Source organism: Perca flavescens, chromosome 10 (genome assembly GCF_004354835.1).
Source record: "Perca flavescens isolate YP-PL-M2 chromosome 10, PFLA_1.0, whole genome shotgun sequence".
Lineage (NCBI taxonomy): Eukaryota > Metazoa > Chordata > Actinopteri > Perciformes > Percidae > Perca > Perca flavescens.
This window is the reverse complement of record NC_041340.1, coordinates 12,761,779-12,781,847: the sequence shown is the minus strand read 5'-3', so window position 1 is coordinate 12,781,847 and position 20,069 is coordinate 12,761,779. Positions and strand designations below refer to the sequence as shown.

At 39.4% G+C, this 20,069-nt stretch overlaps 1 protein-coding gene across 2 annotated transcripts in view; it reads left to right on the top strand.

Annotated features, from left to right (window-relative positions):
* LOC114562295 (ecto-NOX disulfide-thiol exchanger 2-like) overlaps positions 1–20,069 on the top strand; it is a 196,901-nt gene that overhangs the window by 96,801 nt on the left and 80,031 nt on the right. For both annotated transcript variants that reach the window (XM_028588625.1, XM_028588624.1), the window contains one exon: positions 4,804–4,935. In XM_028588625.1, the coding sequence (XP_028444426.1) occupies positions 4,804–4,935 (132 nt within the window). The remainder of the gene's footprint in view (positions 1–4,803; positions 4,936–20,069) is intronic.

Genomic DNA, 20,069 nt, shown 5'->3' with positions numbered 1-20,069 from the left:
GGTTTATACACCGATACAGAGAGTAGGCCATCTTTGAAAACAAATGCAAATTTCATTTCAGAGAAAGAGCTTCTTATATATTGCCTGAGGGCATACATAAAACAGTAATTTACTTGTGTTCTTTTATTAATTGTACATTGGGGCACAGAGATGGTTAACACCACATTTGTGTAAACTCAGACCATGACAAAAAACAAGTTTGATAAATAATCTTAGCTCAAGGTCCACTCACTAGCTTTTAACCATATCTTCTTCAGCAGATTATGTTTGCTCATTTTGTTTTGGAGATATCTCAGTATAGCCTTCTTTCCATTCACCTACTTCTATGCACATTTTGAAGTATGTCAATTAAAAAGCTAGATGGAAACATCAACATTCAATTAAACTTGTTAAATTTGTGCAGTAAAGTTTTTGCGTTTGCTTGAAGGGTTTTTGCCTTTGTTGAAAACAAGTTGAGGTACTAAATGTGATATTAAAACACTAACTAATTTGCATTTCTTTTTTATGACATTTCAAAAGTTTGCTTAAAATTCGCTTGACAATTGAACATGGGTAATGTAATTCCACCTAGGATACAGGTGGTCATTTATGTTGGGAGATGGGAGTTAAAAGCTCCATTTTTGTATTGTAAACAATTTATATAACTAATATTGTGTTTTTATACAGTAGCTCAATGTAAAGAATGTAATGAAGGATAAATAGTTTAAGATTGATGGCTTGATATGTAAACATTTTGTACTATAGTGGTGCCAACTAAGTTGACCTACTAATGGCTTGTGTGATTGCAAATACAAACCAAGAGTGCATAGTCATCTTGCTAACGCATTATTCATTTACTGAAGATGGTTGTCAACTAGTCACTTTACAATCACTCAGGCTTACTGTAGGTGTTACTGCCAACATTTGCTGGCATTTGTTGCCATTATTGGCATGTGTATTTGGCAACTTAGCCAGCTCTGAGCACCTTATTGCTGACAAATGGTACAAACCTCGTGATTATTGATTCATTGTTTTCATCTAATGGGTAACTGATGCTTTTCTTGCTTTGTATTCAAAAGTAGCAGGCCCACAAATGCACCACACTACGCTCTGACTAATTCTGAGCTGGCACGCAGTCTTGTTTGTTAAAAAATACGTAAGAAAGTGGAGAGTGGGTAGATCGCAGAGGAAAGATAACAGCGTCACAAGGTGAGAAATAATAGTCAGGAAACTATTTCTGGGCACATGCCCAACTGGGCCAATTTCTGACCTCTTTTCCAGTCCAAATCAGCGTTCTACTGCCAGTCTATTGTTAAACCCTGCATTAGTTTTCATTTGGAATCCTATCACTCCCTGTGTTGTAAACCTGCATCACAGAGATCATGGATGTGTAGTAAAGCTTTATGTTTTACCACTCCTCTCCTCCCACTGTATTATCTCTCCTCTGAGTGTACTGCCACCCAGTCAGCAGGACAGCTAATAGGGTTGTAAGCAGTTAACAGGCCTGTGAAGCTCCTGTCGGGAACATTAACATAGCGACACCACAGCAATCAGTGCGTTATCGGACCTCTCCATGGCAACATAGAGTGGGTCTGAGCAGGGACGCTGTTGTTGTGTTAATGGAATTTTTAGAAGAATAGTAATTAGCAGAATGAAAGGCAATGTAAAACAGGCCTGTTGCTATATGACAAGCATGCTGTTACTGATAGTTTCCCTTTTGTCAAAGCCCACACTATTGCCTATAACGCTATAAAATGCAAAGCTGCTAGTTAATTTATTTTTTTTATTTATCCAGGTAAGTCGATTGAGAACAAATTCTCATTTGCAACGACAACCTATCACATGAACACAGTTACACAACCTGGAAGCTGCCCAGTAAGTCTGATCTTCTGGCCACTGAGCAGCTCCATTGGAGCAGTTGGGGTTAAGGGCCTTGCTCAAGGGTACCTCAGTGGTGGTAATGAGGGAGGTACAAGCACTGCTCTTTCACTTTCCCCACCCTGATTTTATCCTGTCGGTCTGGGGATTGGTCCGGCGACCTCCCGGTCACAAGCTCGCTTCTTTAACCTCTAGGCCACCACTCCCCCTTAATCATAACAATTACATATAAATAGTCAAGTTGTTGGGGTCCTTGAAATGTTTATGGTTAAAATATCATAATTACACTATCATGTTTATGTCCTGTGGAAAACATATTGCTGCTTTGTCTGTAAACATCTCTCCAGCATATCTGAAGAAAAGCAGCACAAGAAGCTTCTTGGTGTTGTCCTGTCAGTGCGAGTGTGAATTTGCTGAGCCGAGTGTGTTGATATACAGTATATAGTACAAACTGCTGCCAACATGAACAGGCCGGGGCACACACACACACACACACACACACACACACACACACACACACACACACACACTGTGAGTAGAATTAAACCAGCAGTTGGGAAAAACTTTAAAACCACTTTTTAGCAATGGGTAAAATTCCATTGCTGTTCAGTGCTGGTTTGGGTTACAACAGTTAAACTAAGTGTCAGGAAAAAGGAGGACAGGCTTGTGGCTCAGCCAGCAGCTGCTGCACCTTGGTAATTTACAGGTCTGCCAGCAGGAGCTCAACCAGCAAGAGTTGTAAGAGTACTTAGAGCTGTGATATGAACTACAGATCAGGAGAATGAGCTGCCGGTGGATGTATGATGTGTTCTTGTTGACTTTACTGCAGGGTTTTTATCTATGGGGATCTGAATTTGCCTTTCTATGCAAGACTTAGGATTTGGCAGAGAACCACAAGCCTGAGGTTTTGTGTGGCAGCTGATGTGTATTTGTAGTGGTAGCTTGGAGATTTTTCAGTGTTTTATGCCTCAGATAAAATGAATGCATTTGAAACTTTGCTCTGAGGCAATGTTATATGTACACTGCTTTATGCCTTTGTGTATTGTGTGTCAAGTTTAACTTTGGTCAGGTCTTGTATTTATTAAACTTTAAATGATTCCACTACTGTAAAAGGTCAATTTAGAAGTTGAACATGTTTTAAGTGTGAGGAATATAACACATTTATCAAGAAACTGTGTCAGAGTGAACTTTAATAGAAGATCTCAAGTGATACCATGTAGCCAATGAAACAAAGATCAGACTATGATTTATCATACATCTGCTCCATTAATTATTAAAAGTATCAGCGAAAACATCATCATTTATTATTCATTATTTAAGGTTTCTTTAATTTGTGTAAAATCCTTATATATATATAATATATATATATATATATATATATATATATATATATATATATATATATATATATATATATATATATATATTGTGGGTTATTATACTGATTGTACTGGTGGGTGATTAGGGTAATGGATTGTTGATGATGCATACATATGCAAAATATATAATATATACAGGAAGTATTTAAAGTTGAATGAGGGGTGGGAAAAAACACAAGCTTTGGCTTCTCCCCGCTCCATTTTGGCCAGATTGAACATATTGTTTTTCCTTTTGGTGTGTTGCTATGCACTTATTGTGTTTTTATATTTAATTTTATTATTTTGTTTGCAATAAAAAGAAAGAAAGAAAAAAAGAAGATATAGGCCTGACCTAATATATCCTAATAGGAAATAGGCTGAAAGGAAAAGAAGAAAAAAAGCAAACTGGAGATTATAATACCACATTGCCAAGGCCAGACAATGAATGCCACATGTTGTTAGCACCACTAATAAATACAAAAAAGGATAAAATGTTCAAATCATATACAAATACTTGGCTAAAACTACCCTAACTACTATCACACATATTCTTCATACACTTCAGCTAACCTATTATTCACCATGACCAAGAATATTATTTTATCACTCACTCTTTAACATGTTACATCAAACAAAAAATGGGATGTACTCTTAAACAACTTGATTGTTTTTAAGTTGTGAGACATTTTATAAATGTCTTTTTCTTACATTTATGAGTAGAAGTAAAAGCTAAGGATTTTTTACTTTTATCTTTAACTTACTGTCCAAAATTTGACTTTTAGCAGTTGAAAATGTGCTCTGTTTTTCAGTTGCAGTATTCTTGGGCCAGATGTTGTCATGAAAACTTTTCGTGGAAGAGTTTAGAGTGTATGTGTCTGTACAGGTGTGTGACAGCATTGTCAGTCCGAGCAGCTGCAGCCTTTTGAGCAGAGGTCATAGGTCACTGAGACAGGAAGTGCCAAGAGGCCGGGCTGTTGAACCTCTGTGCGGTAGTTGAACAATGAAGAGGAAAGTATTGTAAATGACGTGAATGTGTTGTAAAAGTCAATACAGACTCACAGCTGGAACACACCGGGTGCGTAAGTGTTGCGTAGCATAGATACGTGCCTGATCGTGTGCCTGGCCATTCTCACCGGACACGTATTTCTACGTGCAGATCACATAGCGAGCTTTCTCCTCTCGGCTCGCTCTCGCTCTCGCTCTGATAGAAAGAGACAGGCTGAGTGGGGAAAACTGTGGTAATTGTTTGGTGTGTGTGTGTGTGTGTGTGTGTGTGTGTGTGTGTGTGTGTGGATAACATTGGCGCCGAAAATAAAAATAGCTACGCTGCTATATGTGACGCTTACGCGCCCGGTGTGTTTTGGCTGTTAGGCTGAAAGCAGGGTGACAGAATTGAAATGGGGGTGGAGATCACAACGCACTTGTGTCAGTGAGGTGTGAAATTTTGTCACAAACGAAAGCCACCTTAAATGTAATTATGGTTTTGACCCTGGGCTTTCCTTTTTTTGGGGGGGGAACTCGAATAACGATCCGAAAAGGGAATTTTAAATCTCACTCTTTCTTTCCTCTTGTGTGTATCTCTCTCCAGTTGCAAACCATAACATGACCATGGCTTCTAACTCCATGACAATGCCCATGTCAGACCCCAGCGCCTGGGCAACAGCCATGAGCAACCTGGGAATGCCTCCGATAAGCATGACTGGACAGCAGCCCATACCAGGTACCACAGAAAACATGCTACATGCTGCCAAACAGATAACACAGTCCCGCACAGAAATGTGTTGTGTTGTACAGGGAATATATTGATGTGGGAATTTCTATCCCACAGCTCATAAAAAATTAACTTGTTAGACTTACGTTGACACTTTTTGTGGTTGGAAGATATACTGTAAGTAAGGTATAGCTGCCTACATGTTTAGAGGTGGGAGAAACAGCCACCTAAAGGTTACAGAACCTTTTTTGGTTGTTGCCTTGAATCCACAGACTGGCTAGAACAAAATGTGTGTAGGAGGATGCATGAGTAACAGTGTTTCCTCCCCCTCCGCTGCCCTTGAGCAAGTCGTTGAGCATCAGCACGGGAGAAGTTGTTCTCATCGCACTGGGCAGTTCCCGATGCGTCAATGTTTGAATGTCTAGAGCTTCCCCTCCTCTGCATCTACTCCCCCAGGCAATTATAATGAATAATGTGCTGTTAGCTCATTTTCTTGCTTAAGTAAAGGTTTGGAAATGGCAAATGTGTCCAAAGGATGATGACGTGTGTATGCTTTTATACGTACCTGTGTGGGGCCCGTGGGGGCTGTAAGTCATCCTTGTCTGACTGTACACAGGAGGTCAGGATGTTTACAGTATATGTGGTAACCCCTTTAAGGAGTTGCCTCTCTGTTCCACGAGTTACTGAAGAGTTAGTAATCCTCATCCAGCCCCCTTGGGGTTGACTAGCTTCATCCTGATTGGCTGAGCACATAAATGCACATTTTAGTATAGGTGAAAGATTTATGCAATTTTTGAAATTATTAGATTTTTTGCCCAGAGTTTGATTGATGGATGGATGGATGGATGGATAGATAGATATCCTTTATTGTCATTGAACATGGTAACATACATTGAAATTTGGAGAGCTCTTCTGTTCAGTGAAAGACAGTTTTAACAATAAAAACAAAACAAGACATCACATACATTCAGGACATAAGTATTAAATAAATAGATAAATAAGATATAAGAATTGCACATGAGAGGGGGTCAGTCATGGGATAAAATAGCAATGTATTTCATATTTAAAAGTTTTTCCATGTTGCCAGGTAATGTTATTTGCAGGAATTATGAGTTCTAATGGCCCAGGGGAAGAAACTGTTTTTGAGTGTGTTTGTCTCTTTATGCACCTGTACCACCTGCCAGAGAGCAGGAGGTTGAACAGGTGCTGACTGGGGTGGGAAGGGTCGTTAATTATATGCCTTGCCCTGCTGAGACACAGAGAGCTGGAGATGTCCTCTACACCTCTCACATGTCTGTACAGCAGCCGGTTATCTTTGCTTAGCATAAAGACTGAAAGCAGGAAGAAACCGAGCTAGCCTGGCTCTGTCCTAAGGTAACAAAATCTGCCTACTAGCATCTCTAAAGGCCACTGCGGAACTATTTGTTGGCCAAGCGCAGAGATTTGAGGACAAGGACAAGACTCACTGATCGCACCAAAGAAATCTTGCACATAACCCCCCTGTAAAAACCAGAAATTGTCTTTTATACACTTTGGTACTTTTACTTTTGTACGATTAAACAAAGTATAAAGTAACACCTTGCTTGGCTTGCTTTGGAGGCACTTGTAGGCAGATTTTGTTACCTGTGGACTAAGCCGGGCTAGCGGTTTCCCCCGGTTTCCAGTCTTTGCTAAGCTAAGCTAAGCTAACCAGTTGCTAGCTACAGCTTCATGTCTAACAGACAGATATGAGAGTGGTATCTCATTTAACTCTCTGCAAGTAAAAGAATTATCTTACATCCCAACATGTCAAACTGTTCCAATGAGAGACATATCAGAGGGCTCAGCCTATGTGCTTAGAAATAGAGTTATGATGTATAACTAGTGCCTGCTTTCATCAGGTCACATTTGGTCAGCAGCTGATAATGTGCCAGCATGTAGTGCGTGTCTGTTGGCATATCAAATCTGCCAAGTTTACAACAGAGGGGTTTAAGAGAAGATAATGTTTCTGCATGCTGATCCCTTCTGTATAACCTAGCTCCTTTAAAGTCAAGATATATAAACACATCAACATCCCATAATCCCTCTAAGGCCTGGTTTCTTAAACTACAGGTCACAACCCCAACTGAGGCATGAGCTGACTGCTTTTGTTGAAGAATAAGACTCAGCGGGTACCGCTATGCCCTGAAAACACGAATGCACAGTTACTGTGCTATAATACAAACACAGTCAACAATAAAAGAAATTATTTGTACAGAAACCATAAACTTAAGTACAGAAAATGGACATTCAGGCTATGTTCTTCTCCATAGACAGTTTTGGTGTCACCATGAACAGGCAAGCATAAACAGCCCACTTTACTGAAATAAGAATATAGTTCCCCTGGTTAATTAACATAGTGTAATGTTGTGTTTGATATAAAAAACAAAGCTTAATCTCCCAAATGCCTCCATTTTACAGGCAGTTTTAGACTAACAACAGTTCAGTTCACAACTGAACTGGGTGTTGATTGGTACATCACACTAAAAAAGTGCTGAATTCCTCTAATGAGGAGCTGGTGTTGTCTGCCCACTACACCTTTAACTCTACATCAACTTTTTAAATCTACATTAATTTGCAAAGTGTCACAAGGAATGTAACATTTATTCTGAGCCACATTTGAAAGGATATTGTTTTATGGAAAATCATATCTGAACAATAGACTTTGAGTACACTATGTTAAAGCTCAACTTTTCAAATCACAAAGTCTCATAACTATACTCTATTAATTTTCTACAGTACGTCATGTACAAAGAGTCAATAATTCCCATGGACAAGAGTAGCAGTAAAGTAGTAGTCATTAAAGGTCACCCCAGAAGAAAGAACTTTGAACCCCAGGGCTAAAAGCTTAAATTATACTTTTTGCATAGCTCTCAGGGTCCACGAGGGTCAGAGAGATGTAAGCTTAGTCATCTGTGCATAAGTTTACATGCGGCCATAAAATGAATGAATGCACCAACTGTAAATGTGGGAAAACGTCCCATCATGTGGACACCTAATGTATTATAAACAGAATCACACTTACTGTCGGCCTTGGCGTCTGCAACCGTGTTCATTTCGGATTATATTGTGTTTTAAGAAGCTTTAAAAGCACCCACAGTAAAGGCTTGTTGTTAACATATATTATATCGTTATTAATCATCATGCTAATATTTGGTCCTTGTCTAACATGCTGGCTTGATTTATATGTCAAAGTAATGGTAAGTTATCATTTAGACAAACGGTGACTTTAACATTAATGTTCTTTACTGCTTGATTCAGACCTGACTGCAAATTTATGTAAAAAGACAATATTCATGTGATTATGGCACCTGGTGAAGGAGAGATGGATTTTTAATTCTTAATAAATGACCACCCCGAGGGGCATGCTCACCCCTGCTTCTCATAATGAATCCATTGATACATTCTTGCATCAACTCCATCATTTAACGTTATTAGAGAGCAAATTCTGCTGCACGTTTTATAATATCAGATGCACAAGCATTGAATGACGGGACACTCAGTGGGGATTCTTGTTTAATTCCTATTAGCTAACATGCTGTATGTGTTTGTTAGTTTTTTGCTGGATAGGCAATTCATTTATTGATCCATAAATTGCCATATATTTTGACTTTGTAAGTAGAAGTTGTTTTTTTCTATTGCCCCGCAGGTGGAAAATTGTTTTTATAGAATGATCTGAAGAAGAATGAGAAGAACTTAAACACACACATGGATCTTTCACAGCAGTTTATTAAATTTATTTTCTTTTCTTTATGCATAACAGATGAAGATTGAGATTGCATTAGTTGGAATTTTATAGTCTTGAAATTGAACGTTCGGTTTGATCCCTGCCCAGGTCCCGTGTTGGTTTGTGTTGTCAAGTGGGAATGATCCAATTAAATTGGATACACTGAGCTGACTCTGGGAGATGGAGTTACGACTCCATGACTATGTAAGCAACACTCACATGCACACACACAAACATGCACAGAACAGTGGCTCAGTCCTAAAGGTTGGCTAGAGACATCTTCCTGTTTGGGTCACAGACAAAAAGCTCAAGCTTTACTTCAATGATCATTAGCTTGTGTAGCAGAACGATCTTGGCACTGTAATTGATGACAAGCTGACCTTCAAGCTTCATGTGGCTGCTGTGTTTAAAAAAGCTTCCGAGCTCATGTACTTTAATCGTAAGCTTCAAAGTTTTAATGTTGACAATACCATGAAATTGTTTTATTCCTGCTTTATTGAATCAGCCCTCACATTTTCCTTTGTCAGCTGGTACGGGTTGCTTGCCCTCAACAATAGAAACAGACTGCAGGGTATGACAAAGGTGTGCAGCAGCATTGCAGGCATGTCTTCATCTGTACATGGTTAGGACTTTGAAGAAGGCCCAGTCAATTAACAAATGGCCCCTCGGTGATACCAAAGGTATCCATGATCTCTGTTTTTCTAAAATTGCAGTTAATAAGGGTAATGATTAGCAAAGAATGCTGTTCAAAGACGCAGAACCTCGTGGATTCAACATGGAAACTTGCTGCTACATGTCTTTTTTGACAACTCATAAGCATAAATGAGCAAATTTAACCAATCAGAGCACTGTGCCATTATTTTGTCCTTAAGAGAGCACACACCATCTCATTCAAAAAAAATTGGGCTCAGCCAACATGAGACTTATAACACTTCATTAAAACTACTCTCAGAACACTGGATAAATATTTTAAAGCTGAGAGCTTTAAGATTAATGAAGCATTGGCCCGTGTGCACATCTGTTTATTATTTTACAATGTCATTACAAACTAAGAGAGCACTTCATTGTTAAGTATTCTGCATTGAGAACATTACAGTCAGTCTTACCAATTTTTTTACCTTATTTGTGGTACTTAGCACATGCTTTTCATTTGTGTTTTCACTTCGCATACATGCATATGATTGTCATTTGAATCCATATTTACAAATTTGGGTGTGGAAGTTGCTGCCCTTTACTACCACAGTTCACTTATTTCATTTCATTTTTGGTATTTACTGCTTCCACACTCAGAACAGCCTTTGCCAGCTCTCCTCTCAAGAGTATCATAAACATTACCGACAGAGTGGGAGCTGTCCCTGATGGAGATGGAGGGAAACACTCTCTTGCCCACACATCAAGAGGGAGAAGTGTATCGAGGGATTAAATCTGTGTGGCAAAGAATGGATAAGGCCTTAGTTGTGGTAATATATCTTCATTAAAGTCATTCTGCTGAAGCAGTTTCTGAAAGGTGGTGTAGAGAGGACAGAGGGGAGGAGAAAGAGATGGAGAGGGAGGAGGGTCAGGTGAAGGGGACAGCTGTGGCTCCCCTCATGGATCATCTGGAAAAGCAGCTGGTGCTTCCCTAGCTTTCCCTTTTCCTTCCTCCTCCCTCCTTCCCTATTCCTCCTCCCTCCCTCTCTCTCCCTCGCCAGCGCAAATTACCCAACATCTTCATTAATGTCTCATTACAGCTGAGTCAGCCGCTGCAACCCACAGCCACATTAGAGCACATGCTGTTCATCGGGTTTTTAGACAGCCGAGAGCTTTCACAGTTTCAGCCTTCGCTCGGTCGCACTGAAAAACCCAAACGGTACATGCGATAAAGTGGGTCATGCTACAAACTGAGTACATATGAATTCAAGGAAATTACAAAATAAAACCTACAGACTTCAATCTTAATCCTATGTTTTCACTTATATTAAGGACTTGAATTAAGCTCTCCTTTAAACACCTTCAGTTTAAACAGTACTGTAATCGTTTCTGCTATCAGTCATTTTGTGAGAGCATTGGTTATTTTTTTTTAAATGATGCATATCTCTGTTCAGAACATTCTTTTTGAAGGACTCCTACCAGTTCTTTTTCTTTAACTCCACCATCTCTGTCGGTCGCTTTCCCTTTAACCATTTATGAAGCATATATCTCAGGTCAATCAAAGTGGACTGCTAAGTGCAGTCTGAGTTATGACTGTGCGTCTACTATCCCTGTTCTACCTGCACTTAAACAGGCAGCTGAAAGGAGGCCTCTGAGCAGTAAACATGACCTCTGCTGAACTTCATCCATAATCCATAGATTCAGTAGACTTTGGCAGGCGATGTACCTACACATTTATAGTCTGTTAGCCCTGAACCTCCTGCACATTTTGAGCCACTCTGAACATACTCAGCACACGCATTCCTTCCCCCATGAGCCTCCCACACACACACACACACACACACACACACACACACACACACACACACACACACACACACACACACAAAGCATAGAGCATAACTTGACACAAGCTATAAAAGAAAGATGCACACACGTACTAAGTCACTTTACGTCTTTGATTTAATGCAGATGACTGTCAACTCTCCATCACGACTTAAAGAATCCTGCTCAGTGTTGGCTCTAAACTACAGAAAACCTGACTGGTCTCCATTACTTTCCAACTGAACAGTGTGTGTGTGATTTATTTGAAGGTTATTCATACTTTTACAATGAATACTCTACTACTACTCTACTATTGGAAAATAGGCCTGTTTGTTGTCATGTTTGGATTTAGGAAAGAAGATAATTATCAGTATTGTCTTTAGGGGTTCAGTACAGAGATGTTCCAAGTTTAGCTTTATACACAGATGCCAAATAAGTTAATAGAGGGGAAAAATACAGCTCCAAATGTTCTTGTTGACATGTTGTATCTTGTCTGGTTTTAACCCTGTCATAGCACTGAAACTGCCCTTTTAAGAGTTTTTAATGAACTAATCTTAACTGTTGATTCAGGAGTCCCCGCCATCCTGGTACTTTTAGACCTCAGCACTGCCATCGACACTGTTGAACACTCAATCCTCTTGTCACGCTTGGAACAGTGTGTAGGAATTAAAGGTACTGTACTCAGGTGGCTCCAATCATACCTCAGAGATAGGAGCTTCTCTGTCCACCTTGGCGATTACTCTTCCGAGACAGCCCCATTAACCTGCGGTGTCCCTCAAGGCTCTGTCTTAGGCCCTTTCCTATTCTCATTATTAGAGATGCACCGATTGACCGGCTGATGACCGGAATTGGCCAATTTTCACGTCATCGGTCATGACTGGCGACCGGCCGGTCAGTCTGACATATGCCGATTTTATGCTGGTCAAATGCTTTAAATAAATAACATTGTAAAGGCTACCATACACAATGCATAGAAATTATATATAGGCTAGCAAATAATAACATTAAACTCACTATTAATTACATTATCTTAATGCAGTGTAACTACTGTAGCATATAAATAACGCGTGTCCGCGCTATTCTCCGACACGCACTCTTAACAATTACTGCTTATAGACGGTTTAGTTTGCTAAATATATCACTTTTTTGTTGACTATTGGATTTGAAAAGAAGGAAATGGTTATTCCATAACATTGCACTTTAGATGTGTGTGAATTTCCTACACCAGGAGTAATTTATATAGTTCTGTTTTGATTATCTGTCCAAAAAATGTTCTATGCAAAATGTAAAATGTTCTATTAAAGAAAAGATAGGAAATAAATATTTGTGTGTGCTGTAACGTGGTTAGAAAAAATTTAATTGGAATCGGCTAAAATCGGTATCGGCAGGTCAAACTCAATGAAAAATCGGAAATGGAATCGGCCCAGAAAATTGTAATCGGTGCATCTCTACTCATTATATATGAGCGTCCATATTTGAAAGATATGAGGTCTCTTTCCACAGTTTTGCAGATGATGTGCAAATTGATATGCCTTTAAATCTAAAAACTAAGGGCTCATTGCAGCCCCTGCTTGATTGTCTAAATTACATTAAAAGATGGATAAGCCTAAACTTCCTCAACCTCAACAGAGACAAAACCAAGGTTATAGTGTTTGGACATCACAATCTGGTTGATGTCGGCACCCTAGTCCCACTAGCTCCTAATATTTGCTCCACTGTAAAGAGTCTTGGTTTTGGGCGCCTGGATGGCTCAGTTGGTAAAGTAAATAAGTAAATAAATTGACATTGGCATTGACATTTGACATTGTTAGTAAGCTAGCCATCATTACATCAAAGATAGACGTCCTCAAGGATCCTTTTTTTTTAAGCTGATCCGAAAGAGACCCAAGGAAAGAAAGAGACAAATTAAGTACCCCAGACCCAAAATGTGGGCAACCTCAACAGACCGAAAAAAGAGACAAGACCAACATTGACAGTAGTGTGATGCTTTACCAATTAAGGAGCAGCCACTGTTAAAAAGAGCAGGAAAATGATGAGTATGACACTGCACATTCACACACAGACGTGCGATCCGTGGCAATAGATTAGCATCCTACCTGACCCAATTAGACGTGATATAATGTCGACATGGCCTGACACATATTCATGGTTGGGTCTTGGTCAGTCCCTCCAGGATTTCGCAGCCTTTTTTTGAGATTGTTGCAGCCAAAAATGCCCTCGCCACAAAGCCCTCCATAACCAGGGCCCCTCCTATCTCACTGACCTACTGCACCACCACACTCCTTCCTACAGCCTCCGCTCCTCTGATGCCAACCTCCTGCCTCTACTACTGAGGACCAAGAAATGGACCTGGGGCGACAGAGCCTTCCCCATACCTGCCCCCTCAATCTGGAACTCTGGAATGTAATACCATTATTAACATTATCACCCAAAATTGGCTAATTGCAGATATATCGGAATTGGTGTACAGTATATGTTGGCAGATAAGAAACATAAAATGACAGTACAGAAATGCCATACTAGGTTTGAGGTCATTTAAAAACAGTTCCACCATTATATAGTTTGTCCACCAAAGAGCACTGACTGACCTGCTTATGTATCTTGGTCACATTTAAAAAAAAAAACACAAATGGAGGGATCTGTATCCCAATGGTTTGTTTCTCTCGCTGTTTCGGTGTCTCTCTGTGTCTCTCTCTCTCTCTCTCTCTCTCTCTCTGACCTTACGACCTTACAATCTACCACTTATTATCATAGACACAGATACACTCATCTCTAAATCTGGCTGGATCTATTCACTCTGGCAGCTGTCTAAGATATTTCACCTCAGGGATTTAATTGAGCTTTTTTTTAAAGAGTTTTCAAGATACTTTAGGACTCATAACTCTAACTCTAAAGAAAGATTATCGCACGTTTTTTACTTATTTTTGTACTGATTACATCCATGTATTCCTCTGTCCCCTGTTAAACCTTGCCAACAATGTATTATCTTAACCATCAATATAACCACAAACCAAAAAACAATGGAGGGATCTGTATGACAATGGTTTGTTTCTGTTATGCATTTATGAAAAAAAGAAAAAAGAAATCTCATATGTTAACAGATTTTTTTAAACTCTCATATATCGATTTCGGTAGCAGCCTAAAAGAATCAGCATCAGGTGGGTTATAGTTGAGAGATATTAAAGAGTTTAAAGGGCTTGCACACCCACACAGGTGTCACTTTTTCTGGACGATTAGACTTCTGCTCAAATTGAAGGTGGGAAGAGTTATGCTGGAGTTATGTGATGTCACCTGACTCCATGAACTAATAATGTCATTTGTCCCGCTCTGGCAGGTGCTAAAACACTTGCAAGAGTGAGGGAGGTGTCAATCAATCTAAATCTGTACATTCCCACACAGTCTTGAGAAAACCTCTAATCAGGCACAATAATTAACACCTGTGTTGGTGTACCATGACTGTGCAGGGCCTTTAAACCCAACAACGTTGGCTAGACTTTTGAGAAGCTGCATGTAACCAGTGGGTGAATTAAATACCTCCAAGACTGTAGCTTACTGCGAATTATACCACAATGTGTCGTTATTCTATTTTTTCACATCTGTACATATGACAGCTTTGGAGTTGGTGAAAGCCTAGTTCTAGGCTCTGCTAAACAAATGTTGATGAACATACAGAGATGAAATTTATATTGATCTACTGGTAAAACAAAATGTATTTCCCAAAATGTCACAGTTTTCCTTTAATTTAAGAGTCCCTGAATTTCATCCTCCACAATTTAATCAGAGCTATCCAAAAAGCTGCTACAAAAGACTGCACACTTTGTTAATTCAGCTTTCAAATAAGTGCTGTGTAAATTAAGATAATTATTACTCAAATATAAATGGTGTGGACAGACAATATGACACTGAATAAATAGCTTCAAAAGTACAAAAGTGTCTGCACAACAAAAATGGCTTAATTTGATTTAATTATACATTTTGTACGTTTTCAATGAAGCAGCAGGAGGCAGGGATGGGATCAGTTTGTTTATTTGTTTGTCCATTACACCAATCAACTGGCTTTGATGAAACTTTTTTGTCAGTGGTATAACAACTGAAGGTCAAAATAAAGCATCGTATTTTTCACTTATTGGTGCAGAAAGGAACTGAGTTATTTGTTTGTATATTTATGTTTTACCTCATAAACAGTTTAGGCCTGTGACATCATAAGCAAATGCAAAAAAAAACTGTATATTCACAAGAAAACCTCCAAGTACGCACAAAGGCAGACTTATACATTAGCATTCTTTGCATCAGAATTATAAAGTAAATCTCAATCATTGTAGAACTGGATGCATGTGCACAAGCCTCCACTTCTACACTTACTGAATAAATAAATATAAATTAGACACATGCTTAATCACCTATTTTTATATCAATACTTCTGCCCACTCCACTTGTCTTTAGACCAGTCAATGGAGGGGGGAAAAAACCGCAAAGAAGAAGTGCAATTTTACCAATTGTGCCACTTAGGCAAACTTCTCTAAGAATGTCAGAGCAGCTGTCATTATGTGTGACCATTACACACCGATGATACATCATTCATTTCTCACATATACCTGTTAACCACCATTATTAAATGTCTGAAAGATAGTCAGTTGAGTTTATACTGCTCATATCAAAGCAAACTTTACAAAATGATGCACATTGAAGAATAAAAGAAGAAAAATACATCAACACCGGAAAATAAAGGATGCCTGCAATAAAAGATCACAGTCAGGTTTATGTGGCATACAGATTTTTAATACATCTGGCCCCTGGTATGTATCCGATGTGATTTTCCAACACCTCAACCTATCTTTAAGGCTGAAAAACTTGAAACAGCTAATATGGCTCTCGATTTTTGTACTTAAACGTTTTAAACATCCGGTTATTTGTAGTTTATTTATGTGGGATGGCACGTTTAACTTCAACTGAATTCCTCCCTCACTTTTTAAAATTAAATTACAGAGTTATAGTTGAAAACCATTGACCCAGGTATCTTTTTTTTTTAATTAAATTTACCATTAGAACTATTAGATACGTTATCATGACTGTTCTTTTCTTTATCTTACAGAATACAAACTACTATTACTTTTAAAGGTCCAATATGTAATATATTTACTGTAATAAATCCGAAAATGACCCCAATGCGTCATCAGATATTAAGGAAACATGCTTAGTTGAAATACTATCTAACAACAATGCTAATGCCAATATTTTCTCCTTTTGACATTTCCGTTCCGTTACGGAATTTCTGTTTGTGTTTTGGCCTGTGTGTTGTTATCAACTGCCCAGTTTGACAGCCAGGCCGGGTTGCCAGATATACCTGTAAAAACGTAAACCCAGCTCGCTACAGCTGGAACGTTAGTACAGCCATTAAAGCAGCAAACAAACCAACGGAGATAGATTCTATCCGACCTAAAAAAAACGGTTTGATGACCAGAGACGTAACAAACCCCGGGTAAATATTGGAGATGTATTTGAAAGACGGAAACAGTTTATAGCCCAAAAAGACGCAGAGTTGGATAATTTCCTCCTGAATAGGCATTAGCTTCAGGCTAATTTATCACGGCTAACGTTACAAGGGACGGGCATTTTATGTCATGTCAACATTTGTGTACTCACATTGAATTATATAGGTAGAGTACCCGAGTTGCTTACTTGCAAAAACAATTGAGAGATAGCCAATAAAATGATCCTGACTGGTCCTGGCTAATGCCGCCATGCTAACCCTGCTAACTGTTAACGTTAGGAGGACCAATTTCAATTCAATTCAAGTTTATTTATAGTATCAAATCATAACAAGAGTTATCTCGAGACACTTTACAGATAGAGTAGGTCTAGATCACACTCTATAATTTACAAAGCCCCAACAATTACAGTAATTCCCTCAAGAGCAAGCATTAGCAGTAGCTATTGCGACAGTGGCAAGTGGGCCAGGGCTGTTTATAACGCGTAGCCTGTTCAGTGGCCGTAGCCAACAATGGTGAGTTATTTTAAGCCAAGAGAGGGGGGCTGTAAATCGGTAAGAGGAGATTATGAGTTTGCAGTGTGTTTAGTGATGTTGCCATATTTCTAAGCCAATAAAGTGTGTCAGCGGTTCCTACCGTAGCTAAGCCAAAGAAGTGTGCCTGTCCGTCGGGTGGAGAGTACGGCAAGCTTGTTGTGTTTTTAGCGGTTCCTACCGTAATTCTAAGCCTAGGAAGTGCGGCTGTCCGTTGGGTGAAGAGGACAGTGAGGTTGTTGTGTTTTTAGAGGTTCTTACTGTAATTCTAAGCTGAAAAAGTGTGTCTGTCAGTTGGGTATAGAGCTCTGGGTGAGCACTGGCTTTCATGACTGTCATTATAGCCAGTATCTAATGTTAGCTACTCCATTGTGCTGTGAAGTAATGTCTGACTATGTGACACAAGTGTCTAGCAGCACAATTGTGGATACTGCGGTCTCAGCCTGGCAACCTCCGTGAACTTCGAATCTGGGGAGGAGGCGTCGGGCGAAACGACTCTCTCTAGTATTTTGAATTTGTACTGCAGTAACTATTTTAAACACTAGCTGTCAGTATTACATATTGCACCTTTAAGTCAGCGGTTGTGTGAGATAGATTGACTCCTTGTGGCCAGATACTATTTTGTCAGCACGGATTAATGTTATTGAATTCAGTCAGGTAAACTTATATTTAGTTTGAGTTGGGTTGACCATAAAGATGAGAGAAGTCTGTTGATCTCAATATAATAGATACCTTTATGGTTAGGGTTAGTGAATGGAGGTTGTGTACGTTGGCACGGTGTTATTATTGGGATATTGAATGGATGTTGTTATATCACTGACTCATACACCCACACTGTGATGACAGCAGAGTGCCGTGTAATAGCCAGAAAAATGGCTCTCCTCCATCTCTCCCCTCTCTGTCAAATATGATTACGTCTTGCTCGCTATTTCGGTGTCTCTCTCTCTCTCTCTCTCTCTCTCTCTGACCTTACAACCTTACAATCTACCACTTATTATCACAGACACACAGATACACTCATCTCTAAATCTGACTGGATCTATTCACTCTGGCAGCTATGTCTAAAATACTTAATTTCAGGGATTTATTTGAGCTTTTTTCAAGAGTTTTCAAGACACTTGAGGACTCATTACTCTAACTCTAAAGAAAGATTATGGCAGGTTTTTAACTTATTTTGTACAGATTATAGCCATGTATTCCTCTGTCCCCTGTTCAACCTTGCCAACAATGTATTGTCATAACCATCAACAATGCCACAAACCGGCCACAAATATGACTTTGTCTGTAAAGTTGTGTAAAAGTTTTACTTATTGGTAACTTAATATTGACATCTACTTTTTGTGTGGATGAACTGAACAAGTAAAACACAAGTCGTTGTTTTCAGTTGTTAATTAATGCACCAGTATTAAGGGTAAAAAATATTGTTGGGAAAACCCTGACAAACTTCTGGCAAATTTGAGATTTGCTCTGCAAGTCAGTCTGGCCAAGAGCCCATTCAAGCCCATTTCCAATTTTTCAAAATGGAGGCACCAATCACAACCGTTGAGGCTGGCTTTACACCAATCACAACCATTGAGGCGGGCTTTACACAATGACGATAGTGCAGCGACGGCAAGCAGCTTTTTGTTTACATTCAACATGACGGCCACCGAAGTGCAGCAACCCGTTGATGCCGCTGTAGCTGCTACGTCACCCGGATCATTGGTCTGATTGGTTGAAGGACTATCCAATAGAGCTCAACAGTCCCGCCCCTCCTCAGAGAGAACTTGGATTCCGGAAGTAAATTTCCCATTCATTTCTCCCATTGACGTCTGGAAAAATCCCTATATAAAGAGTTTTAGACCATGCCTTATACTACCCAGAGGTGACATGACTCATAAGCATACAACATATCATTTTGAGTGAAAAAACAAACAGAAAATCCAAAAAAAGTCAAAGGTACAAGACTGTGTACATATTTTCATTATCGAGCGAAAGAACTACTCTTCTCTTAGCTAACAACTAATTTGTTTAACCGCTAGCTGAGACGGCATGTAATAACTTTAAAAGACCCTCAAAATAAAACCTGAAAATAACCGTTAAAATATGTAACAGTTGGGCGCCTGTTGGTAGAGCAGGCGCCCATATATAGAGGTTTACTCCTCAACGCAGCGGGCCCGGGTTCAACTCCGACCTTGGCCCTTTGCTCTCCCCTTTAATGTCTTCAGCTGTCCAGTCAAATAAAGGCCTAAAATGCCCACTTCTGTGTTTAGGTACAGTTGGTTTTCACACCTGAACTCTACCCAAGTACACATTAAACGGTATTCAAAACCACCTTTTCAAGTACGGTACAGAGTGTTGACATTATTTAAACAAACTGGACAACCAAGTTCCTGATGTCAAAACGGCATGAGTAGGATGAAAAAGAGGAAGAAAGTAAAGCTCATTGTACATCTGCAGGACCAGAGAGGACATGTGACAAATAAAATGCACAACTTTGCCTTAGGTGGTTTTTCACCTCTGCATCATCCATTACAGTCATGGAACGTACAACTTGTTGAGTAGCATCCCTTTCTCAAGCCTAATTTGGACTATTTCTCAAGTGGAGGTGTGGGGATTTTGTATTTACCTGTGCTGGTCAGTCATTTTAATCCTGTCTGGAGTGCGTATTTGGGTGATTTTTCACACACCCTATAATTACAGCCACAATTATCTACTGTTTTTCGGCAAAGCTGCTCGTCCTCCTGTAATTTAAATCCTGCCCAGAGCCACATCCCTGTATTTTAAAGTGGATCTCTGAGTTTATTTCCTTGGCAATAGCTGCCTGTCCTCTGTATTTTTTAATCAGCTCAGTGTGAAATTTTACTTTTGTGTGAAGTTATTTATTTTCATATACACAATAATTAGAGAAGCAGTCGTTGGCAATGAAAATCTTAGATCTCA